General features: G+C 45.0%; 6 protein-coding genes across 9 annotated transcripts; 1 reads left to right on the top strand and 5 right to left on the bottom strand.

Moving 5' to 3' along the window:
* The first annotated feature begins 447 nt into the window (after positions 1–447).
* On the top strand, positions 448–9823 carry Vav (Vav guanine nucleotide exchange factor). 3 transcript variants are annotated; one of them, XM_015186417.2, is made up of 10 exons: positions 448–1195; positions 1267–1448; positions 1626–1700; positions 2128–2800; positions 7307–7474; positions 7537–8360; positions 8424–8801; positions 8857–9009; positions 9069–9240; positions 9316–9823. In XM_015186417.2, exons 1-10 carry the CDS (start codon positions 926–928, stop codon positions 9370–9372), a joined length of 2952 nt encoding a protein of 983 aa, XP_015041903.1. In that variant the 5' UTR covers positions 448–925; the 3' UTR covers positions 9373–9823. The 3 variants fall into 3 exon arrangements, with proteins under 3 accessions (XP_015041903.1, XP_001355012.2, XP_033237606.1); XM_001354976.4 differs by lacking the exon at positions 2128–2800 and adding an exon at positions 7092–7200 and having other exon boundaries at positions 926–1195; XM_033381715.1 differs by lacking the exons at positions 448–1195; positions 1267–1448; positions 1626–1700; positions 2128–2800 and adding exons at positions 6808–6911; positions 7092–7200.
* Positions 3669–6644, bottom strand: LOC6901627 (uncharacterized). The gene is made up of 4 exons (XM_002134261.3): positions 6490–6644; positions 6299–6392; positions 5449–6126; positions 3669–5364 (listed from the first exon to the last, which is right to left on the bottom strand). The coding sequence occupies exons 1-4, from the start codon at positions 6527–6529 to the stop codon at positions 5166–5168; spliced, it is 1011 nt and encodes a 336-aa protein (XP_002134297.2). The 5' UTR covers positions 6530–6644; the 3' UTR covers positions 3669–5165.
* Positions 9824–11336: 1513 nt separating the features above from the next.
* LOC4814939 (uncharacterized) lies at positions 11337–12706 on the bottom strand. Its single transcript, XM_033381717.1, has one exon. It carries the CDS (start codon positions 12521–12523, stop codon positions 11465–11467), a length of 1059 nt encoding a protein of 352 aa, XP_033237608.1. The 5' UTR covers positions 12524–12706; the 3' UTR covers positions 11337–11464.
* Positions 12707–13288: 582 nt separating this feature from the next.
* On the bottom strand, positions 13289–16228 carry LOC6901625 (uncharacterized). Of its 2 annotated transcripts, XM_002134259.3 has the most exons (5): positions 16025–16228; positions 15834–15927; positions 15403–15661; positions 14690–15108; positions 13289–14605 (listed from the first exon to the last, which is right to left on the bottom strand). In XM_002134259.3, the coding sequence occupies exons 1-5, from the start codon at positions 16062–16064 to the stop codon at positions 14407–14409; spliced, it is 1011 nt and encodes a 336-aa protein (XP_002134295.3). In that variant the 5' UTR covers positions 16065–16228; the 3' UTR covers positions 13289–14406. The 2 variants fall into 2 exon arrangements, with proteins under 2 accessions (XP_002134295.3, XP_033237607.1); XM_033381716.1 differs by having other exon boundaries at positions 14690–15661; positions 16025–16225.
* A 580-nt stretch (positions 16229–16808) lies between these two features.
* Positions 16809–18010, bottom strand: LOC6901624 (uncharacterized). The gene has a single exon (XM_002134258.3). It carries the CDS (start codon positions 17973–17975, stop codon positions 16917–16919), a length of 1059 nt encoding a protein of 352 aa, XP_002134294.2. The 5' UTR covers positions 17976–18010; the 3' UTR covers positions 16809–16916.
* Positions 18011–18135: 125 nt separating this feature from the next.
* On the bottom strand, positions 18136–19205 carry LOC4815305 (receptor-binding cancer antigen expressed on SiSo cells). Its single transcript, XM_001354975.3, has 3 exons — positions 18779–19205; positions 18578–18706; positions 18136–18511 (listed from the first exon to the last, which is right to left on the bottom strand). The coding sequence occupies exons 1-3, from the start codon at positions 19121–19123 to the stop codon at positions 18329–18331; spliced, it is 657 nt and encodes a 218-aa protein (XP_001355011.2). The 5' UTR covers positions 19124–19205; the 3' UTR covers positions 18136–18328.
* Between the last annotated feature and the right edge of the window lie 1012 nt (positions 19206–20217).

Below are 20217 nucleotides of genomic sequence, written 5' to 3' on the forward strand. Positions count from 1 at the left end.
ATAAACCGTAAATATACCTTCAACTCTATTTCGAAGTCAAAATATACCGAAATGTTTACAATATAACGCAAATGGTTACCCTGTACGATTTAATTTTGTATGGAGCCGCATTCACACAACTCATCGAACAAATATACCGTGTGATCTTCAGAAAAATAACGCCTTCTCATTTTAAAATATACCGTAAATCCTGTCGAATATATAATATATATAGCAGAGTTATATGAGAGCGAAAATACAAAAACTCCGCGCAAGGATGTTTCTGTACCCCATGTTCCTTAAAAATTAAATTAAATTGATTAAGGTAGTTGATGAAATATATTTGCATTTCTGCATACTTACAAGGTGTGTTACCTGGAGAGGGTATATATATTTATATTATTATATATACAGGGCTGCCAGATCAATCAACCGATGCGTCAACAGCACTATTTATGATTACAGAGCCCCAAAAATGCGTTTAACAGCACCATGTTGATCGTACACAAACAAATTGGGCCCCCATTTCTTGCAACACCCCCCACACTCCTCCGGGCGTTTTTTCAGCGACAGTCAAAAGAGAAACACACAAAAAAAAATTAACGCCAGCACTCGAAAGAAAATCTGTGCCAGTCCATAGAGTACGCGTTTCGTTATTATCTATCTATCTGTCCGTCTTGTGTTTTTAATGTAGTTTATGCAGCATCTCTGCTGCATCTGTGTAATCAGTAATCTGTCCAGGAAAAACGATGGCCCACGGATGAGCCCCAATTGGTTTTATTAACGCAACGAAATTTATGCGCGCGCCTGCCATTGCGACTCCCGCAGTCGAGGCCCCCCAGCAGCAGCATAAGCAGCACCCACACACACGCCCAAGTCCGAGGTCAACTCCCACCCAATCTCCGCCTGCCTGCGCCCACAAAATCGGTCGCCCTCAATATTTCAAATGGCATCAAACAACAATAACAGCAGCTTTGGCAGCTCCCTTGGCGGCGGTATCGCCGCTGTCAATGCAGATCTATGGCGCGAATGCGTCGCCTGGCTAACAAGATGCAAAATCATACCGCCCGACCACAAGGCCGCCCTGCCCGACGCCGAGATCCGTATACTGGCCATGACGCTGCGGGATGGCGTCCTGTTGTGCAATTTGGTGATCCATCTGGATCCGAGCAGCATGGATCCGCGGGAATTCAATCGCAAGCCACAAATGGCCCAGGTGGGGCACCATGCAACCATTACGATCCTCGTACATCATCGTCATCATCATTGCGGTTTTCCTTTCTCCAGTTTCTGTGCAGCAAGAACATCAAGCTCTTCCTGGATGTCTGTCACAATAATTTTGGTATACGCGATGCGGATCTGTTTGAGCCCACCATGCTCTACGATCTGACCAACTTCCATCGGGTGCTGATCACGCTCTCAAAGCTGTCGCAGTGTCGCAAGGTGCAGCAGCTCCATCCGGATCTAGTGTGAGTGTGTGAAGAGCAGTGCAGTTGTTGCAGCAGCACCACCAGCAATACCACCAGAGATGGGATCAAACTGCTTGTTCTGCATAATGCTATTGGAAGCAGCTACCCCATCCCTGGTTATGCTTGCATCACACCACCTCCCCGCAATTGTGATTCTTATTGGATCTTCTTTTGCAGCGGTTTCAACCTTCTGCTATCGCCCAGCGAACGTTCCCATTCGGATGAGGCCATCTACAAGGATCTGCACTCCACGTAAGTTTTGTTGTGTCTTTTATAAAAATGCACCTCCTGCGGTTCTCGCAGCATAACGGATATGCAATGTATTTTGCATTTCCGCTCCCCCTTCCCCACACAATCTCTTTACCATTATGCGTCCACGTACAGATCGCCTAAGCCCTTGCGTCCCTCTCTGGGTGCTTATCAAAAACAAAAACGAAAGAAAAACTGGAATTAAATCCCATTGTCCCGTTGCTTTTATCTAACACGCACTCTCTCGCTCTCTCTCACGCTCTATCTCTATCATTTCTGTAACTCTCTCTCTCTCTCTCTTTCTCCTTCTAACACACAACCAATCATTGTGTGCGTGTTGTAACTTGTGTGTGTGTGTGTGTGTGTGTGTGTGTGTGTGTGCGTTTATTGCTTTTACCCCCAAAAACAAAACTGCATTCCCGACGGGCAGTGAAATGCGAAAAACAAACAGCATCGATGCCGCCGTCGTGCCTGCATCATCCGCCGCCACCATCGCCAGGGAAGGATTCTACGAACGGACTTTGAAGAGCGGCTCTGGGTCCGTGTCGGTGGAGGATGAGAATAGCGATATAACCATTGAGAATGGCACCGAGGACAACGATATTGATGATATGGACGACATCGGTGATGGGACCATGGACAATGACTCGGGCAGTGGCGGCAGCGGCAGTGGCGAAGGCGGTGGCAATGGTTCCATGAAAACCCTCTCCTTTGACCTCTCTCTGGACGACACTGCCTCGCTTGAGGGCGTGCCTCTGGCCACAGTCGCCTCGCCGCCGGAAACCCTGGCGCCCACACGCACCACTGCTGCCCTCCTGCGGGAGGCACCGAAGCCAAGCACCTCGGAGGCTGCTGCCGAGGCATTTGCATCGAATGCATCGTTTTGTGCATCGACACTGTCGCTGTTGCATGCCTCCAACTCGTCGCTGTTCATCAACGAGAGTCAGTGGCTGCAGAAGGCCGCTGCCGCTGTCTACAATTATCGGTCATGTCCGTCGACTAGCTCCTCGGAGCATGAGTACTCGTACATCTACAGCGAGGACGACGAGAAGGTCTACGAGGATCTGTGCTATGTCACCTTCCAAACGAAGCCAAAACCAGAGGTGTGCCGTCTATCCATTACTAACCTTACTCTCTCCCTGTAGTAGTCTCTGCGTAGTCCTCATCCTCATTCTTAACCCATTCCCCAGACCACCAGCTCTACCCCTACCCTGCTTTACTCTACCTTTACTGAAATCTTCTGAATATCTGTTTAGTCTTAAGAAAATACTACCGAACACATCACACCCACCAAATGCAATGCACCGCACCCAAAGGTTAGCCTTTTCTTTATTTTGCTTCTGTTTGTATATCTATAGCGTTACCATATTTATCATTTATAAGGCAAAATATCCCAAAACGATACCCCCACCTAGATTTGACACCGTTTAAGGGCCCGTCCATCCAGCATATTGCTAAAATTTGTGGGGCCCAGCCATCGTTCAAATGTGGATTATGGATTGTGTATCGATCCGAAATACACACTGGGTTATGGGGACACCTGCCTGTCATTCCTTTTGCCGATAAGGCTGTCGCCCTATCATTCATCTGTGTCCGCCGCCGCAGCCGCCTGAGCCGCCGCCGCCTGATTGTTATTGGATTGGCATTGGCTTCTGCTCAAGCTCCAAACAACAGATTATCGCACTACAATATGTATAATTGATTGGGTGGGTAATTATTTACTCTTATTGAAACATTCCTATAAATAGAGGCTTCAAATGATCCTGCCATATCGTTGCTAAAAATCGAAACCGTGTCGAACATTTGTTCTGCATTATGCAAACCATTTTGGTTCGGCAATGATTACCCGATTACCCCTTTCCGCGAGAATCCAGTATTGTTGCTCGGAGAATACACATCCGTATGCACGTGCCGTGAGCCCCATTGATGCCCCTGAACCATTGCTTATTTCAATGAAAATGCCATTTCACGTTTTGTTCGGTTGCGTTCTCTTCTTCTTGATTTTGATTTGTTTAACAATTCGTTGTAATATCTATTGCTATTATGTTCGATGTTGTTGTTTTTACTCTCTCTAGCTTTCTGTATTATTTTTCGTTTCCTTTCTTCTCCAACATTTGATGTGTAGCTTTTCTGTTTCCTTCTTTCTTGTAACATTAAATCTAGTCTTTGCTTAACGATTCAACAGCATCTATCTATCAGTGTGTATTTTTTTTTTTCTTAAATTTCGATAACGTTTTTAGTCAATACGAGTAATAGTCTTTTCTTTTTCGTTTCTTATTTATAAGTCTTTTGCACGCATTCCTTTGCGGGGCAGCAAATAGGAACTAACACAAAAAAAAAAAAAAATTACAAATAATATGAGGGGATAACAAAAACGTGGACCCTGTTTCAGTGGTAGCTTCTTTGGCTCTGCCTTGGTCTCCTCTTCTTCATTACTTATAGACTACTCGCCGAATACTCTGTTTCGACCCTTGGTTTATTCCTGATTTTCACAAACTCCTTTGCGGGGCAGCAAATAGGAACTAACACAAAAAAAAAAAAAAAATTACAGATAATATGAGGGGATAACAAAAACGTGGACCCTGTTTCAGTGGTAGCTTCTTTGGCTCTGCCTTGGGCTCCTCTTCTTCATTACTTATAGACTACTCGCCGAATACTCTGTTTCGACCCTTGGTTTATTCCTGATTTTCACAAACTCCTTTGCGGGGCAGCAACTAGGAACTAACACAAAAAAAAAAAAAAAATACAAATAATATGAGGGGATAACAAAAACGTGGACCCTGTTTCAGTGGGAGCTTCTTTGGCTCTGCCTTGGGTTCCTCTTCTTCATTACTTATAGACTACTCGCCGAATACTCTGTTTCGACCCTTGGTTTATTCCTGATTTTCACAAACTCCTTTGCGGGGCAGCAACTAGGAACTAACAAAAAAAAAAAAAAAAAATACAAATAATATGAGGGGATAACAAAAACGTGGACCCTGTTTCAGTGGGAGCTTCTTTGGCTCTGCCTTGGGCTCCTCTTCTTCATTACTTATAGACTACTCGCCGAATACTCTGCTTCGACCCTTGGTTTATTCCTGATTTTCACAAACTCCTTTGCGGGGCAGCAACTAGGAACTAACAAAAAAAAAAAAATACAAATAATATGAGGGGATAACAAAAACGTGGACCCTGTTTCAGTGTGAGCTTCTTTGGCTCTGCCTTGGGCTCCTCTTCTTCATTACTTATAGACTACTCGCCGAATACTCTGTTTCGACCCTTGGTTTATTCCTGATTTTCACAAACTCCTTTGCGGGGCAGCAACTAGGAACTAACACAAAAAAAAAAAAAAAAAAATACAGATAATATGAGGGGATAACAAAAACGTGGACCCTGTTTCAGTGGGAGCTTCTTTGGCTCTGCCTTGGGTTCCTCTTCTTCATTACTTATAGACTACTCGCCGAATACTCTGTTTCGATCTTTTGTTTATTACTGATCGGAGTCCTCTTCAGTGCTACTGTCACTGCCAACCTGCGATGGCTCCGAGTCGGCTGCAAAAAACTCCTCTAGACCCGTCACCTCGATCTCAACATCTAGAAATGTGGCCAAAGGGATCACAATTTTACTCACAGCCCGGCCCAATGCTATGAGATGCTTCTCCATAAGCTGAAAATAGCGACAGCGATGTCTGTGGAATGGAATAGGAAGACGGCGGGAAGGGGAAAGATTATCATTAACCAGTTGATAGGCAGGCATACGGTAGACAACTCACCTGCAGTACTTATGATTCTCGCAGAGTTCCTCTTCAGCCGGACGCTTGCGAGACTTACGAGCTTTGGGCTCAGCCGAGGTTTTGTTGTAGTCATCGGACGGTGTGGGGGGCAGAGATTGCGAGAGTGGCCCTCTCTCCCCTATTGGCGGAGTCAAAAAACGATTTGTCGTCTTATTCTTTGTTGGGGCTATGAAACCCTTCTCGCCCTCGACTTCCTTGGCGTTGTCCTGCTGATTTGGTGGCACGTTTTTCGCTGTCTCAGGAATGAAAACAAATGGTTCAGGTGCGACGACGACCTCCACCCCATTGTCGTTCGCATCTTCACCTATTTCCGTCTTAATCTGCACCACCATTTTTGGAGTTTTAGGACTTGGGGGCACGATTTCCGGTGCCACTTCGATGGTTACGTTTTTGGTTACCTGCTTAGTCACTTTCGACTGCGCATTCAGATCATTCGTCGCATTCTGTGCATACGAATGATGGTCATTCTTCTTGATCATGAATTGATGGATTTCACCGAAAAACTCCCATTTCTCGTTGATTGCTGCGATGATCTGATTGGTGATTGGCGCACTGATGCCATTTCTCATATTGAGATAGACTTGCAATAGGGCTTGCCATTTATTTCGCAGTTCTTTCCCATCAAAATCATCAATCTTAGCCGTTTCCTTAAAAGCCCTGCAGAAGTGCAAATGCATCGTTAGTGTTCGATCTACATACATTTGTTCCGAAGCTTATTTCGTACACCCCACATGCCTGTATACGTTTTACACCGCTTATTTCGTACACCGTTTAAAAGGCAAGCCTGTACCCTGGCAATACGCAATAAAATAAAAAACAAGAAACTTACTTCCAATCCCGATCGCTCCGCAGCGAGGGTTTCTTGAACATATGATCCGCACTTATGCGCTTTGTCACCAGGCGGCGCGTCTGCTCTACGGTCCCTACAAATGCAGTAGGAACAAACAAACAAAAAAAAAGACAAAAAATGGCCTGCATCAGAATAGCGTGGGAAACACGTGTGCTCGTCGTCCAACTTACATGATTTCGAGTCACTTTTAGTGTATGTATGATGCTCCATTTCGTTTATTTTTTATTAAACAAAATCCGATGAGGTTCTACAATTTTTCTCAACCGCGCACAATGCTCACACACACCAAAATGGAGTTGTCAAACCGTCGATGGCAATAGTATCGATGGTTTTGCTACTATTAATGATACTATCGTGCTCTTATCGTTCGAAATCAAAACTATCGAGTGGCGCCACTACCGATGGTTTGACAGCTCTACACCACCAGCGAAAATTGACAAAATTAAATTCTGCCACTAACCATACAGTATACAGTATACAGTATACAGTATACAGTATACTGTATGGTTAGTGATTCTGCACACTGTTCTAGGTCTCTTGGCATCGCCAAGCTGTCGTGCGGGGTTCAACAATCGATAGTAAAATATCGGATGTAGGATATCGATGCGATGCTTTGTGCTCGATGAACGCGGTGAAAACCAATCGAGCTCAAACATTTCAAGTATCGATTTTACTTTATGTTTTCGTTAAAAGTTTTGCCTATGTTTATGCTTTTGTTCGATTTCTATGATATTATAATTTGGTATTGTTTGATTTTGTCATTTTCGTTTAGTACCACCGACAATATTGCATGCAATGGAACCGGTTACGATCACACCAACACAAAAGAAGAGGAGGTCTACCAAGACTTGTGCGCCCTGCACAGGACGAGTAGAAGCCAGGTAGAACGCTGTTGCTGTTGTAGCAACTTCATGTGCATGAGACGCCGCTCTGTATCCATCCAGCTCCTTGCCGAACTAATTTATTTGCTTTTGTGCGCCCATTTAGACAGCCTCATCGACCAGCTTCGAGCAGCGCGACTACGTGATACGGGAGCTAATCGACACAGAGTCCAACTATCTGGATGTTCTCAATGCCCTTAAGTTGAAGTTTATGGGTCCGCTGGAACGGCATCTCAACCAGGACGAGCTACGGCTAATATTTCCCCGAATTAGAGTGAGTATCCCCCAGGGATCGTTATCATTTTCGAACCCCTTTTAATTTGTGTTCATGTCCAGGAGCTGGCCGACATTCACACGAGATTCCTGGATAGACTGAGAGAAGCCCTATCGCCCAACACCAAGCTGAGGATGGCCCAGGTATTCATGGATTTCCGTGAGCCATTCCTCATCTACGGCGAGTACTGCAGCTGCCTGTTGGGCGCCATCGACTATCTGGCGGATGTGTGCAAGAAGAATCAGATCATCGACCAGCTGGTGCAGAAATGCGAGCGCGAGTACAATGTGGGAAAGCTGCAGTTGCGCGACATACTATCGGTGCCCATGCAGCGCATCCTAAAGTACCATCTGTTGCTGGACAAGCTCGTGAAGGAGACGGCGCCACAGCACGAGGACTACCGCTCGCTGGAGCGGGCCAAGGAGGCCATGATCGATGTGTCGCAGTACATTAATGAGGTGAAGCGCGACTCGGACCATCTGGTTATCATACAGAAGGTGAAGGACAGCATATTCGATCTGCATCTGCTCCAGAATGGCAACGATCTGCTCCAGTACGGACGCCTCCTCCTCGATGGAGAGCTGCACATCAAGGCCCACGAGGATCAAAAGACCAAGCTCCGGTATGCCTTTGTCTTTGACAAGATTCTCATCATGGTCAAGTCGTTGCACATCAAAACGGGGGACATGCAGTATACATATCGCGACTCGCACAACCTGGCCGACTACCGCGTGGAGCAAAGTCACTCGCGACGCACCCTCGGCCGGGATACGCGCTTCAAGTACCAGCTTCTGTTGGCCCGCAAATCGGGCAAGACGGCCTTCACGCTGTATCTCAAGTCGGAGCATGAGCGGGACAAGTGGCGCAAGGCTCTCACCGAGGCAATGTGAGTAGTATACGCCCCCGCCGCATCTATGATCTATATCAATGATGTTTTTTGCGTTTTTAGGGAGAGTCTTGACCCTCCTGGCTGCCGCAATACGGATCACAAAATGGAAATCTTCACATTCGATACACCAACATCATGCCGGCACTGCTCCAAGTTCTTGAAGGGTCGCATCCATCAGGGCTACCGCTGCAAGGTGTGCCTCATAGCCGTCCACAAGGGCTGCATCTCGTCGACGGGTCGTTGCAAGCAGAATCCCATAACCCAACCGCCGCCCGTCTGCGATCGCCAGCTAACGGAGTTCAATTGGTTTGTGGGCAACATGGATCGCGAGACGGCGGCCAATCGTCTGGAGAATCGACGCATTGGCACGTATTTGCTGCGGGTACGACCTCAGGGGCCATCGACGGCCCATGAGACGATGTATGCCCTGAGCCTAAAGTGAGTACGGTTAAACAAGTCTTCCAGTTCATGTATCTTTTATTCCTCTCTTCAGAACCGATGATCATGTGATTAAACATATGAAAATCAATCAAGAGATTGGCACAGAGGGCATGCTCTATTGCTTGTCGACACGTAGACATTTCAAGACCATTGTCGAGCTGGTTTCCTACTATGAAAGAAACGATCTAGGCGAAAATTTCGCGGGGTAAGAAGTCCCCACATGAATGTAACAAGATCTAGATTATTTACTTAAACTTTTCGCAGATTAAATACATTATTGCAGTGGCCATATCGTGAGGTAATAGCCACTGCCCTGTACGATTACGAACCGAAGCCAGGGAGCAATCAATTGCAGCTGCGCACCGACTGCCAGATATTGGTTATTGGCAAAGATGGGGACAGCAAGGGCTGGTGGCGAGGAAAGATTGGTGATACAGTACGTGCAGCAAAGCCCTTTGGGCTATGTTTTCCTTAAATATATATATAAATGCTCTGCTTTGTTCGACAACAGGTTGGCTACTTTCCCAAGGAGTACGTGCAGGAGCATTCGCCTAACGACGAGCTTTGATATTATAATTCGCTTATCTACTTTGGTACACCCAAGGCCATGTCGCCCCAAGAGGCAGCCATTAATGTAGTCGAAATTGTAGCGCCAGCAGCTGTTGTTGTGCCGGCAGCCATACTCCTGGAGGGTATACCCTGCCTCACCAGCCTCACGACCACCACAACCGCCGCCGCTACCGGCACAACCACCAGCAGCAGCAACAGCAACAACAGCAACAGCAGGACCAGCCTCAACCAGTTCGTCAGATAGATACGGCAGCCACTGCATCCTAGTTAAATATATATATATATATTCTAATTATACAAATTGTTTTTATGTTTATGTTTAAAGTTGTAATATTTTATTTTATTTTATTTTTTTTTGTTGTGTTGTTTTGTTTTTTCTCTGTATAACGTACGAAACGAAACATTTGTGCCAAACCACAGAACAAATTACGAAACGAAGCGAAACAAAATGAAACGAAAAGCATCCAAAAAGAAAGATAATGTTTATTAAATGTTCTTAAATGTGTGTGTATATTGCACATATATATAAGTATATATGTATTTGTGCATGTGTGTATATTTTTAAGCTTAAAAAAACTAATTGCCTAAGTTTTATTTATGCACAATACAAAAGGAAAACAAAAAAAGAAGCTTTAAAAAATATGGTATAATTTCATACTATATACAAAAAAGTGCATCACCTTATAAATCTATCCATTATCTATCATATATATATGTATATATATATATATAATAGATATATAATGATTGCAAACACACACACACAAAACGTACGCCAAAAGAGCTACAAAAAGAACAATGCTGAATGATGATGGAAGTAAAAGCTTTAGCAATATCAATATATACGTCATATATTTATGATCATGGTGATCGATCCCCCCTACACACACACACACACACACACACAGTGAAAAAGAAAAGCTTAGGCCAGCCAATTTATAAAGATGTCTTATATACAATTTATATATTACTCATTATGTACCTACTACACCTATATACATATACATATACATATATTAGCCGATGGTAAACAATTTTTGCAAAAAATACTACGGCTAAGCGGTCCACTCAACGAATTCAACGAAATTTTTGTGAGCATTATAACGAACGAACATACGAACATTAGGCTATAAGACAGTCAGTAGGGCGCATCTTGGTGTCTCTTTTAAATACTATTCTGTTGTCTACTGTCTGATAAAAATTGATTGCAGGACCCCCCTCCGCCACCCACCACAAACATACATACACCATACATATATTGTAATTGTCAAACCACAAGCAACTAGTGTTTTTATCCGTTCAAATGGCACAAAAAGGCACCCCAAAATATAGAGAAACAGCGTATAGTTGATAAGACTCTCTCTAGCTATATATCTAAACATCTAACTTTGTATTGGATGCCTTAAAGTCCCATGATTATAATGTATTTTGTATGGTTTCACAAAATGTTAACAATTCCATATAATGCATTTAATAACCGACTTGTGCGCACGACTTGGACTACTGCTGTGCCAATACTTAACCCCAGCCTCTATCCCTTTCCTTTCGAAACGAACGCATCTATCGATCTATATCTATATCTATATCTCTTTTGGCAGCTACAAAAACTAGAGCTAAGATAAAACATAAATGTTGTTCGCAAATCGTAATTGCTTCCATGTTCTCTCTACTTATGCCAATGTGTAAAACGTAACCCAAATTGTGTCTGTGCTTTGTTTGTCTAAGAATTCAAAACAGTCGAGGAGACTCTGATTCCCCCGAAACCCTCTAATGGAGACGCCCTAATAAAGGAAATTTTTGTGAATGTATTGTTGTTCAAATTGAAAATATATATGTGTATATTCTGTGTGTTTCATCGGGAGGAACTTCCCATGCCGAGGATAGAAAACATTTTAGCCATCGTTTAAAGGCATATCTAAAGATCTCTTAGTGAGATATGTATTTCGCGAGACATAATATAACTTAAATTCATAGGATAGTCCTCCCTTTTTCGTATGAAAACTTTTATTGCAAACAAAAAAATTTGTAATATTAGATCTTAGCTACTGGGAGCAGGGGGAGCGGTGCGGAAACGGGAATGAAATGTGCGATCACGGAACGGGTCCCCGTCGCCGCAGAATTTTGACCAAGCGACGGCGACGATGTTGGTTAGCTGGCAGTGCTACTGCTTCAGTCGTGATCTCCGCCGGCGGCGGCTGCTCCTCATCCGGATTGGTGCCCTGGGCATAGCTGTAGCTGATCGTACGCTTGTAGATGCGTTGCTCTTGCTCCGATTGCTGTGATTGTTGGGCACGTGGCTTCCGTTTGGAGGAGGAGGCCTTGGACTTGGTCTTGGTCTTGGATGCGACTGAGGATAGGGCCTTCTCCTTTCTTCGCTTTTCCTGGACATCATAGCAGCGCTCTAGTCGCTTGCCCTTGCTGTCCTTGCACTGATAGCAGACGCGTTTACCTTTCTGCCGACGCACACAAAGGCTGCTGGGGGCGGATGACTCCTCCTTTGCTTCTACGGTAACGGATTCTTGCTCACTGCCGTCGTCATCCTCCTGCGGATTGTCGCGATAGCGCTTGTACTGGCTGCCACTGTCATAGGCATACTTCTGCGGCTGTTCCGCATTCGAGTAGCTGCAGGTCTCCGAGACTTCATTGTTTTTGGCCTGGCGGCAAATCTCGCAGAGCTGGCCCTGACGCTGCACGCGACGGCAGCGCTGATCTTTGTGGTTGCTGGCCTCCGCTTGTGTCTGCTCCAGGCTACTGCTGCCCTCATCTCCATCTGCATCCCCATCGTCCGAGGAAGCCCGATCGAAGTATTCCTTCACAAACTTTTCGTAGTTGCGCTCGTAGTCCTCACTAGAATGCGGCGCTTCATGGCTGGTCTCGCCACTCAGGCTCTCCAAGTCATCATCTGCCACATCCACATCCTCATCCTCATCCGCCTTGGGTTCGGCCTGAGACTGAGTTTCTGCCAGGACCTGTATCATTTCGGGAAGCTTTCCCATTTTGCTCTGGTCCACATCTGTTAGGGTGAGTGCATCCAATCGTTGCAGCAGCTTGCCCGGTGAAAACGCCTCCCAATAGTTGACACTGCCGTCGTACGAGTCCGACATGGACACGGCTAGGCCAAGCAGCAGCAGCAGCTCCGGCAACAGCATGGTAATCAAAGCATCATGTCTCAGCAACGGCCGGCCCTTTTAAGGCCTTCCTCTAGCTCTTTTGGGGCCAATGAAGCGTATCGTGCGGCAATTGGCAAAGCAACCGCAGAGCCATCAGGAAGTGGTGGCTCAACGATTGGGCCTGGGACCGGTAGGGAAGTGCAAATGAAAGGCAAGATTTATTTTGTGTGCCCAATCAAATAAATCCAAGCCACTCTTGTACTAGCCTTATCTTTATTTTGCTTCTGTTTGTATATCTATAACGTTACCATATGTATCATTTATAAGGCAAAAAATTGTGTATCGATCCGAAATACACACTGGGTTATGGGGACACCTGCCTGTCATTCCTTTTGCCGATAAGGCTGTCGCCCTATCATTCATCTGTGTCCGCCGCCGCAGCCGCCTGAGCCGCCGCCGCCTGATTGTTATTGGATTGGCATTGGCTTCTGCTCAAGCTCCAAACAGATTATCGCACTACAATATGTATAATTGATTGGGTGGGTAATTATTTACTCTTATTGAAACATTCCTATAAATAGAGGCTTCAAATGATCCTGCCATATCGTTGCTAAAAATCGAAACCGTGTCGAACATTTGTTCTGCATTATGCAAACCATTTTGGTTCGGCAATGATTACCCGATTACCCTTTTCCGCGAGAATCCAGTATTGTTGCTCGGAGAATACACATCCGTATGCACGTGCCGTGAGCCCCATTGATGCCCCTGAACCATTGTTTATTTCAATGAAAATGCCATTTCACGTTTTGTTCGGTTGCGTTCTCTTCTTCTTGATTTTGATTTGTTTAACAATTCGTTGTAATATCTATTGCTATTATGTTCGATGTTGTTGTTTATTCTCTATCCAGCTTTCTGTATTATTTTTCGTTTCCTTTCTTCTCCAACATTTGATGTGTAGCTTTTCTGTTTCCTTCTTTCTTGTAACATTAAATCTAGTCTTTGCTTAACGATTCAACAGCATCTATCTATCAGTGTGTATTTTTTTCTTTCTTAAATTTCGATAACGTTTTTAGTCAATACGAGTAATAGTCTTTTCTTTTTCGTTTCTTATTTATAAGTCTTTTGCACGCATTCCTTTGCGGGGCAGCAACTAGGAACTAACACAAAAAAAAAAAAAAAAATTACAAATAATATGAGGGGATAACAAAAACGTGGACCCTGTTTCAGTGGTAGCTTCTTTGGCTCTGCCTTGGGCTCCTCTTCTTCATTACTTATAGACTACTCGCCGAATACTCTGTTTCGACCCTTGGTTTATTCCTGATTTTCACAAACTCCTTTGCGGGGCAGCAACTACGAACTAACACAAAAAAAAAAAAAAAATTACAAATAATATGAGGGGATAACAAAAACGTGGACCCTGTTTCAGTGGTAGCTTCTTTGGCTCTGCCTTGGGCTCCTCTTCTTCATTACTTATAGACTACTCGCCGAATACTCTGTTTCGACCCTTGGTTTATTCCTGATTTTCACAAACTCCTTTGCGGGGCAGCAACTAGGAACTAACACAAAAAAAAAAAAAAAAAAAAAAAATTACAAATAATATGAGGGGATAACAAAAACGTGGACCCTGTTTCAGTGGTAGCTTCTTTGGCTCTGCCTTAGGCTCCTCTTCTTCATTACTTATAGACTACTCGCCGAATACTCTGTTTCGACCCTTGGTTTATTCCTGATTTTCACAAACTCCTTTGCGGGGCAGCAACTAGGAACTAACACAAAAAAAAAAAAAAAAAAAATACAGATAATATGAGGGGATAACAAAAACGTGGACCCAGTTTCAGTGGGAGCTTCTTTGGCTCTGCCTTGGGTTCCTCTTCTTCATTACTTATAGACTACTCGCCGAATACTCTGTTTCGATCTTTTGTTTATTACTGATCGGAGTCCTCTTCAGTGCTACTGTCACTGCCAACCTGCGATGGCTCCGAGTCGGCTGCAAAAAACTCCTCTAGACCCGTCACCTCGATCTCAACATCTAGAAATGTGGCCAAAGGGATCACAATTTTACTCACAGCCCGGCCCAATGCCATGAGATGCTTCTCCATAAGCTGAAAATAGCGACAGCGATGTCTGTGGAATGGAATAGGAAGACGGCGGGAAGGGGAAAGATTATCATTAACCAGTTGATAGGCAGGCATACGGTAGACAACTCACCTGCAGTACTTATGATTCTCGCAGAGTTCCTCTTCAGCCGGACGCTTGCGAGACTTACGAGCTTTGGGCTGAGCCGAGGTTTTGTCGTATTCATCGGACGGTGTGGGGGGCAGAGATTGCGAGAGTGGCCCTCTCTCCCCTATTGGCGGAGTCAAAAAACGATTTGTCGTCTTATTCTTTGTTGGGGCTATGAAACCCTTCTCGCCCTCGACTTCCTTGGCGTTGTCCTGCTGATTTGGTGGCACGTTTTTCGCTGTCTCAGGAATGAAAACAAATGGTTCAGGTGCGACGACGACCTCCACCCCATTGTCGTTCGCATCTTCACCTATTTCCGTCTTAATCTGCACCACCTTTTTTGGAGTTTTAGGACTTGGGGGCACGATTTCCGGTGCCACTTCGATGGTTACGTTTTTGGTTACCTGCCCTCTCTCCCCTATTGGCGGAGTCAAAAAACGATTTGCCGTCTTATTCTTTGTTGGGGCTATGAAACCCTTCTCGCCCTCGACTTCCTTGGCGTTGTCCTGCTGATTTGGTGGCACGTTTTTCGCTGTCTCAGGAATGAAAACAAATGGTTCAGGTGCGACGACGACCTCCACCCCATTGTCGTTCGCATCTTCACCCATTTCCGTCTTTATCTGCACCACCATTTTTGGAGTTTTAGGACTTGGGGGCACAATTTCCGGTGCCACTTCGATGGTTACGTTTTTGGTTACCTGCTTAGTCACTTTCGACTGCGCATTCAGATCATTCGTCGCATTCTGTGCATGCGAATGATGGTCATTCTTCTTGATCATGAATTGATGGATTTCACCGAAAAACTCCCATTTCTCGTTGATTGCTGCGATGATCTGATTGGTGATTGGCGCACTGATGCCATTTCTCATATTGAGATAGACTTGCAATAGGGCTTGCCATTTATTTCGCAGTTCTTTCCCATCAAAATCATCGATCTTAGCCGTTTCCTTAAAAGCCCTGCAGAGGTGCAAATGCATCGTTAGTGTTCGATCTACATACATTTGTTCCGAAGCTTATTTCGTACACCCCACATGCCTGTATACGTTTTACACCGCTTATTTCGTACACCGTTTAAAAGGCAAGCCTGTACCCTGGCAATACGCAATAAAATAAAAAACAAGAAACTTACTTCCAATCCCGATCGCTCCGCAGCGAGGGTTTCTTGAACATATGATCCGCACTTATGCGCTTTGTCACCAGGCGGCGCGTCTGCTCTACGGTCCCTACAAATGCAGTAGGAACAAACAAACAAAAAAAAAGACAAAAAATGGCCTGCATCAGAATAGCGTGGGAAACACGTGTGCTCGTCGTCCAACTTACATGATTTCGAGTCACTTTTAGTGTATGTATGATGCTCCATTTCGTTTATTTTTTATTAAACAAAATCCGATGAGGTTCAAAGATTTTTCTCAACCGCGCACAATGCTCACACACACCAAAATGGAGTTGTCAAACCGTCGATGGCAGTAGTATCGATGGTTTTGCTACTATTAATGATACTATCGTGCTCTTATCGTTCGAAATCAAAACTATCGAGTGGCGCCACTACCGATGGTTTGACAGCTCTACACCACCAGCGAAAATTGACAAAATTAAATTCTGCCACTAACCATACAGTATACTGTATACTGTATACTGTTCTAGGTCTCTTGGCATCGCCAAGTTGTCGTGCGGGGTTCAACAATCGATAGTAAAATATCGGATGTAGGATATCGATGCGATGCTTTGTGCTCGATGAACGCGGTGAAAACCAATCGAGCTCAAACATTTCAAGTATCGATTTTACTTTATGTTTTCGTTAAAAGTTTTGCCTATGTTTATGCTTTTGTTCGATTTCTATGATATTATAATTTGGTATTGTTTGATTTTGTCATTTTCGTTTAGTACCACCGACAATATTGCATGCAATGGAACCGGTTACGATCACAGCAAAACAAAAGAAGAGGAGGTCTACCAAGACTTGTGCGCCCTGCACAGGACGAGCCCATGCAGCGCTATTCCCATGCCGAGGATTTTAGCCATCGTTTAAAGAGATATCTAAAGATCTCTTAGTGAGATATGTATTTCGCGAGACATAATATAACTTAAATTCATAGGATAGTCCTCCCTTTTTCGTATGAAAACTTTTATTGCAAACAAAAAAATTTGTAATATTAGATCTTAGCTACTGGGAGCAGGGGGAGCGGTGCGGAAACGGGAATGAAATGTGCGATCACGGAACGGGTCCCCGTCGCCGCAGAATTTTGACCAAGCGACGGCGACGATGTTGGTTAGCTGGCAGTGCTACTGCTTCAGTCGTGATCTCCGCCGGCGGCGGCTGCTCCTCATCCGGATTGGTGCCCTGGGCATAGCTGTAGCTGATGGTACGCTTGTAGATGCGTTGCTCTTGCTCCGATTGCTGTGATTGTTGGGCACGTGGCTTCCGTTTGGAGGAGGAGGCCTTGGACTTGGTCTTGGTCTTGGATGCGACTGAGGATAGGGCCTTCTCCTTTCTTCGCTTTTCCTGGACATCATAGCAGCGCTCTAGTCGCTTGCCCTTGCTGTCCTTGCACTGATAGCAGACGCGTTTACCTTTCTGCCGACGCACACAAAGGCTGCTGGGGGCGGATGACTCCTCCTTTGCTTCTACGGTAACGGATTCTTGCTCACTGCCGTCGTCATCCTCCTGCGGATTGTCGCGATAGCGCTTGTACTGGCTGCCACTGTCATAGGCATACTTCTGCGGCTGTTCCGCATTCGAGTAGCTGCAGGTCTCCGAGACTTCATTGTTTTTGGCCTGGCGGCAAATCTCGCAGAGCTGGCCCTGACGCTGCACGCGACGGCAGCGCTGATCTTTGTGGTTGCTGGCCTCCGCTTGTGTCTGCTCCAGGCTACTGCTGCCCTCATCTCCATCTGCATCCCCATCGTCCGAGGAAGCCCGATCGAAGTATTCCTTCACAAACTTTTCGTAGTTGCGCTCGTAGTCCTCACTAGAATGCGGCGCTTCATGGCTGGTCTCGCCACTCAGGCTCTCCAAGTCATCATCTGCCACATCCACATCCTCATCCTCATCCGCCTTGGGTTCGGCCTGAGACTGAGTTTCTGCCAGGACCTGTATCATTTCGGGAAGCTTTCCCATTTTGCTCTGGTCCACATCTGTTAGGGTGAGTGCATCCAATCGTTGCAGCAGCTTGCCCGGTGAAAACGCCTCCCAATAGTTGACACTGCCGTCGTACGAGTCCGACATGGACACGGCTAGGCCAAGCAGCAGCAGCAGCTCCGGCAACAGCATGGTAATCAAAGCATCATGTCTCAGCAACGGCCGGCCCTTTTAAGGCCTTCCTCTAGCTCTTTTGGGGCCAATGAAGCGTATCGTGCGGCAATTGGCAAAGCAACCGCAGAGCCATCAGGAAGTGGTGGCTCAACGATTGGGCCTGGGACCGGTAGGGAAGTGCAAATGAAAGGCAAGATTTATTTTGTGTGCCCAATCAACTAAATCCAAGCCACTCTTGTACTAGAAACTGTACTGGAAGGCAGCCGATAAAGAAACAGCCAAATGGGAAAAACAGTACGGGGAAAATGGACATGGAATGCTAAATGATGGGAGTGGGGTAGTAGGGGAGGAAGAAGGCGGCACATTGACAGCTACGCAACGCGATGGATGTCGCTCAGGCGCTGGGCTCCAATGGTCGGTTGGACGGCTTTGGTCAACGGCTGACGCTGTTGCCGCGCCTCGCGCCGCTTCTCGCGTATGATTTGCTTGGTCCCTGAGGTATCCAGCTCCTCCCAGCCGCCAGGATTGTCATCCACCCAGTCCTCGAGATCGGCCTGCAGGCAGTAAAACAAGGCGAAAGTCAGATAAATTCTTCGAGGGAACAATGGCTACGATCTTACAGTATCGCTTATGGGTACCACATCCTGGGCCTGCAGTCTTGAAAAGTCGGTTTGTTGGTTGGACGCAGCCGTGGCTGTGGGATCGTCCAGAAAGTATTTCACCTGGGGCTTGATGGTGGGCGTCAGCTCCTGCAAAATCGAACACAATTATAGATTATTTGGGACATGTCACCGTCTGTGCCGAATACCAATACCACTCACACTAAAGAAATCCGGCTCGGGCTCTTCTTTGGGCGGCGTTGGGGGCTGGGCCATGCGCTGACGGTATTGCTCTATGTGCTCCTCCACGGTTCGGGGGCTGTCGTCCCACGAGTTCCAGTCCCGCTCCCTTCCGATTGACCGACTGCCACCACCGCCACCTGCTGATCCAGCAGCCGCCGCGAAGTCCCCCCGCTCCACAATTACGTTGACGGCTTGGAGCTGGTCCCCGTTGGATGTGATACCACCGCCGCTGTGGCTCAATTTCCGGCGCCGCGAGAAGCAGCATAAGGCACGCCGGCAAAGCGTAACGATGCTGAGCAGCAGCATCCTGATTTGTTGCAACATAATTGCCGAAAACGAGCTATTTTAAAAAATTCGACCCTGTGTTGTTGTTTTGTTCGCGATTGACCATTATATGTAGAAATATACCAAAATATACCGTCTCATTTTAAAAATATACCTAAAATATACTGACTAATTCAAGATATTTTTTACATATTCCTCGTTTTTGATCTTCCGTCGAATATTACTAGCTAGATAGAACCCTCAGCAATGCCCAAATAATTGTAGGCCGTTGATGAATAAAATTTCTTTAAGATTGGCTAGTTTTAAGTCCTTGCCTTAATTGTATTTTGATAAAAAAAATTGGCTTAAAGAAAATAGTTCAACAAAAAAAACAGTCGCAATGTTGCTGGTATTTGAAGATATGATGTATTAGCACTTTGTGTACCCTATTTCGTTAATTTAATATGAATATATGAAGATAAAACGTAATTAATAAAGACCTTTTCTCAAATTGACATGTTTTAGACATTTTCATTAATATGATTAGTATCTTGCATATACATATATACATCTCGATCCTGATACCCATTCTAGGTCTCTGTAAGATTACAATAAACTGAAAAATATCGTTGTGATATTTAAAACCGAGACAAAGTTGTTTTTACCTTCTTTGGAGCCTGTGAGGACAAACGTTTTTTCAACTCTATAGTATCCTTTTCCCTAGGGCATGTCCAGAAACATTTTGAGTGAACTAGCAAGATTTTGATCTTCCATCGAATATTACCAGTTATATAGAACCTTTAGCCATGCCCACATCATTTTATCCAATTACTGATTCAATTTTCTACTTGACTGGTCAATTCTTAATACTTGCTTTTATTGGTTTTCTATATAAAGTTGAAAATGAAATTTAATAGATTGATGAAATTGACAAAATATATCATTATATACCGATATACCGTCGGTTCAATTTTGACCTTAGATACTGGCAAATTATTTGTATTCAAGTTCCATCATATTCCTCGATTCTTATGTTCGGTTGAAAATTACTAGTTATCGTGGACCCTCAGGGCTGAACTCATAATCTTATCTTATTATTAAATTAATTTCCTACAAGACTGCATCAATTTAAGTCTTCATCTTTATTGTATTGC

Source organism: Drosophila pseudoobscura, chromosome X, assembly GCF_009870125.1.
Source record: "Drosophila pseudoobscura strain MV-25-SWS-2005 chromosome X, UCI_Dpse_MV25, whole genome shotgun sequence".
NCBI lineage: Eukaryota > Metazoa > Arthropoda > Insecta > Diptera > Drosophilidae > Drosophila > Drosophila pseudoobscura.

What these genes read in the sequence shown, in the direction of transcription:
- LOC6901625 (XM_033381716.1), bottom strand. Translation starts at nt 16,064, where the DNA reads ATGGAGCATCATACATACACTAAAAGTGACTCGAAATCAT. An exon ending in CGGAGCGATCGGGATTGGAA is followed by an intron (nt 15,662 to 15,833) that starts GTAAGTTTCTTG and finishes GCACCTCTGCAG; the next exon opens with GGCTTTTAAGGAAACGGCTA. An exon ending in GAGAATCATAAGTACTGCAG is followed by an intron (nt 14,606 to 14,689) that starts GTGAGTTGTCTA and finishes TCCATTCCACAG; the next exon opens with ACATCGCTGTCGCTATTTTC.
- LOC4815305 (XM_001354975.3), bottom strand. Translation starts at nt 19,123, where the DNA reads ATGTTGCAACAAATCAGGATGCTGCTGCTCAGCATCGTTACGCTTTGC. An exon ending in CCGAGCCGGATTTCTTTAGT is followed by an intron (nt 18,707 to 18,778) that starts GTGAGTGGTATT and finishes TCGATTTTGCAG; the next exon opens with GAGCTGACGCCCACCATCAA. An exon ending in TGGTACCCATAAGCGATACT is followed by an intron (nt 18,512 to 18,577) that starts GTAAGATCGTAG and finishes TACTGCCTGCAG; the next exon opens with GCCGATCTCGAGGACTGGGT.
- LOC6901627 (XM_002134261.3), bottom strand. Translation starts at nt 6,529, where the DNA reads ATGGAGCATCATACATACACTAAAAGTGACTCGAAATCAT. An exon ending in TAAAAGTGACTCGAAATCAT is followed by an intron (nt 6,393 to 6,489) that starts GTAAGTTGGACG and finishes CTGCATTTGTAG; the next exon opens with GGACCGTAGAGCAGACGCGC. An exon ending in CGGAGCGATCGGGATTGGAA is followed by an intron (nt 6,127 to 6,298) that starts GTAAGTTTCTTG and finishes GCACTTCTGCAG; the next exon opens with GGCTTTTAAGGAAACGGCTA.
- LOC6901624 (XM_002134258.3), bottom strand. Translation starts at nt 17,975, where the DNA reads ATGCTGTTGCCGGAGCTGCTGCTGCTGCTTGGCCTAGCCGTGTCCATG.
- LOC4814939 (XM_033381717.1), bottom strand. Translation starts at nt 12,523, where the DNA reads ATGCTGTTGCCGGAGCTGCTGCTGCTGCTTGGCCTAGCCGTGTCCATG.
- Vav (XM_015186417.2), top strand. Translation starts at nt 926, where the DNA reads ATGGCATCAAACAACAATAACAGCAGCTTTGGCAGCTCCCTTGGCGGC. An exon ending in AAACGAAGCCAAAACCAGAG is followed by an intron (nt 2,801 to 7,306) that starts GTGTGCCGTCTA and finishes GCGCCCATTTAG; the next exon opens with ACAGCCTCATCGACCAGCTT. An exon ending in CTAGGCGAAAATTTCGCGGG is followed by an intron (nt 9,010 to 9,068) that starts GTAAGAAGTCCC and finishes AACTTTTCGCAG; the next exon opens with ATTAAATACATTATTGCAGT.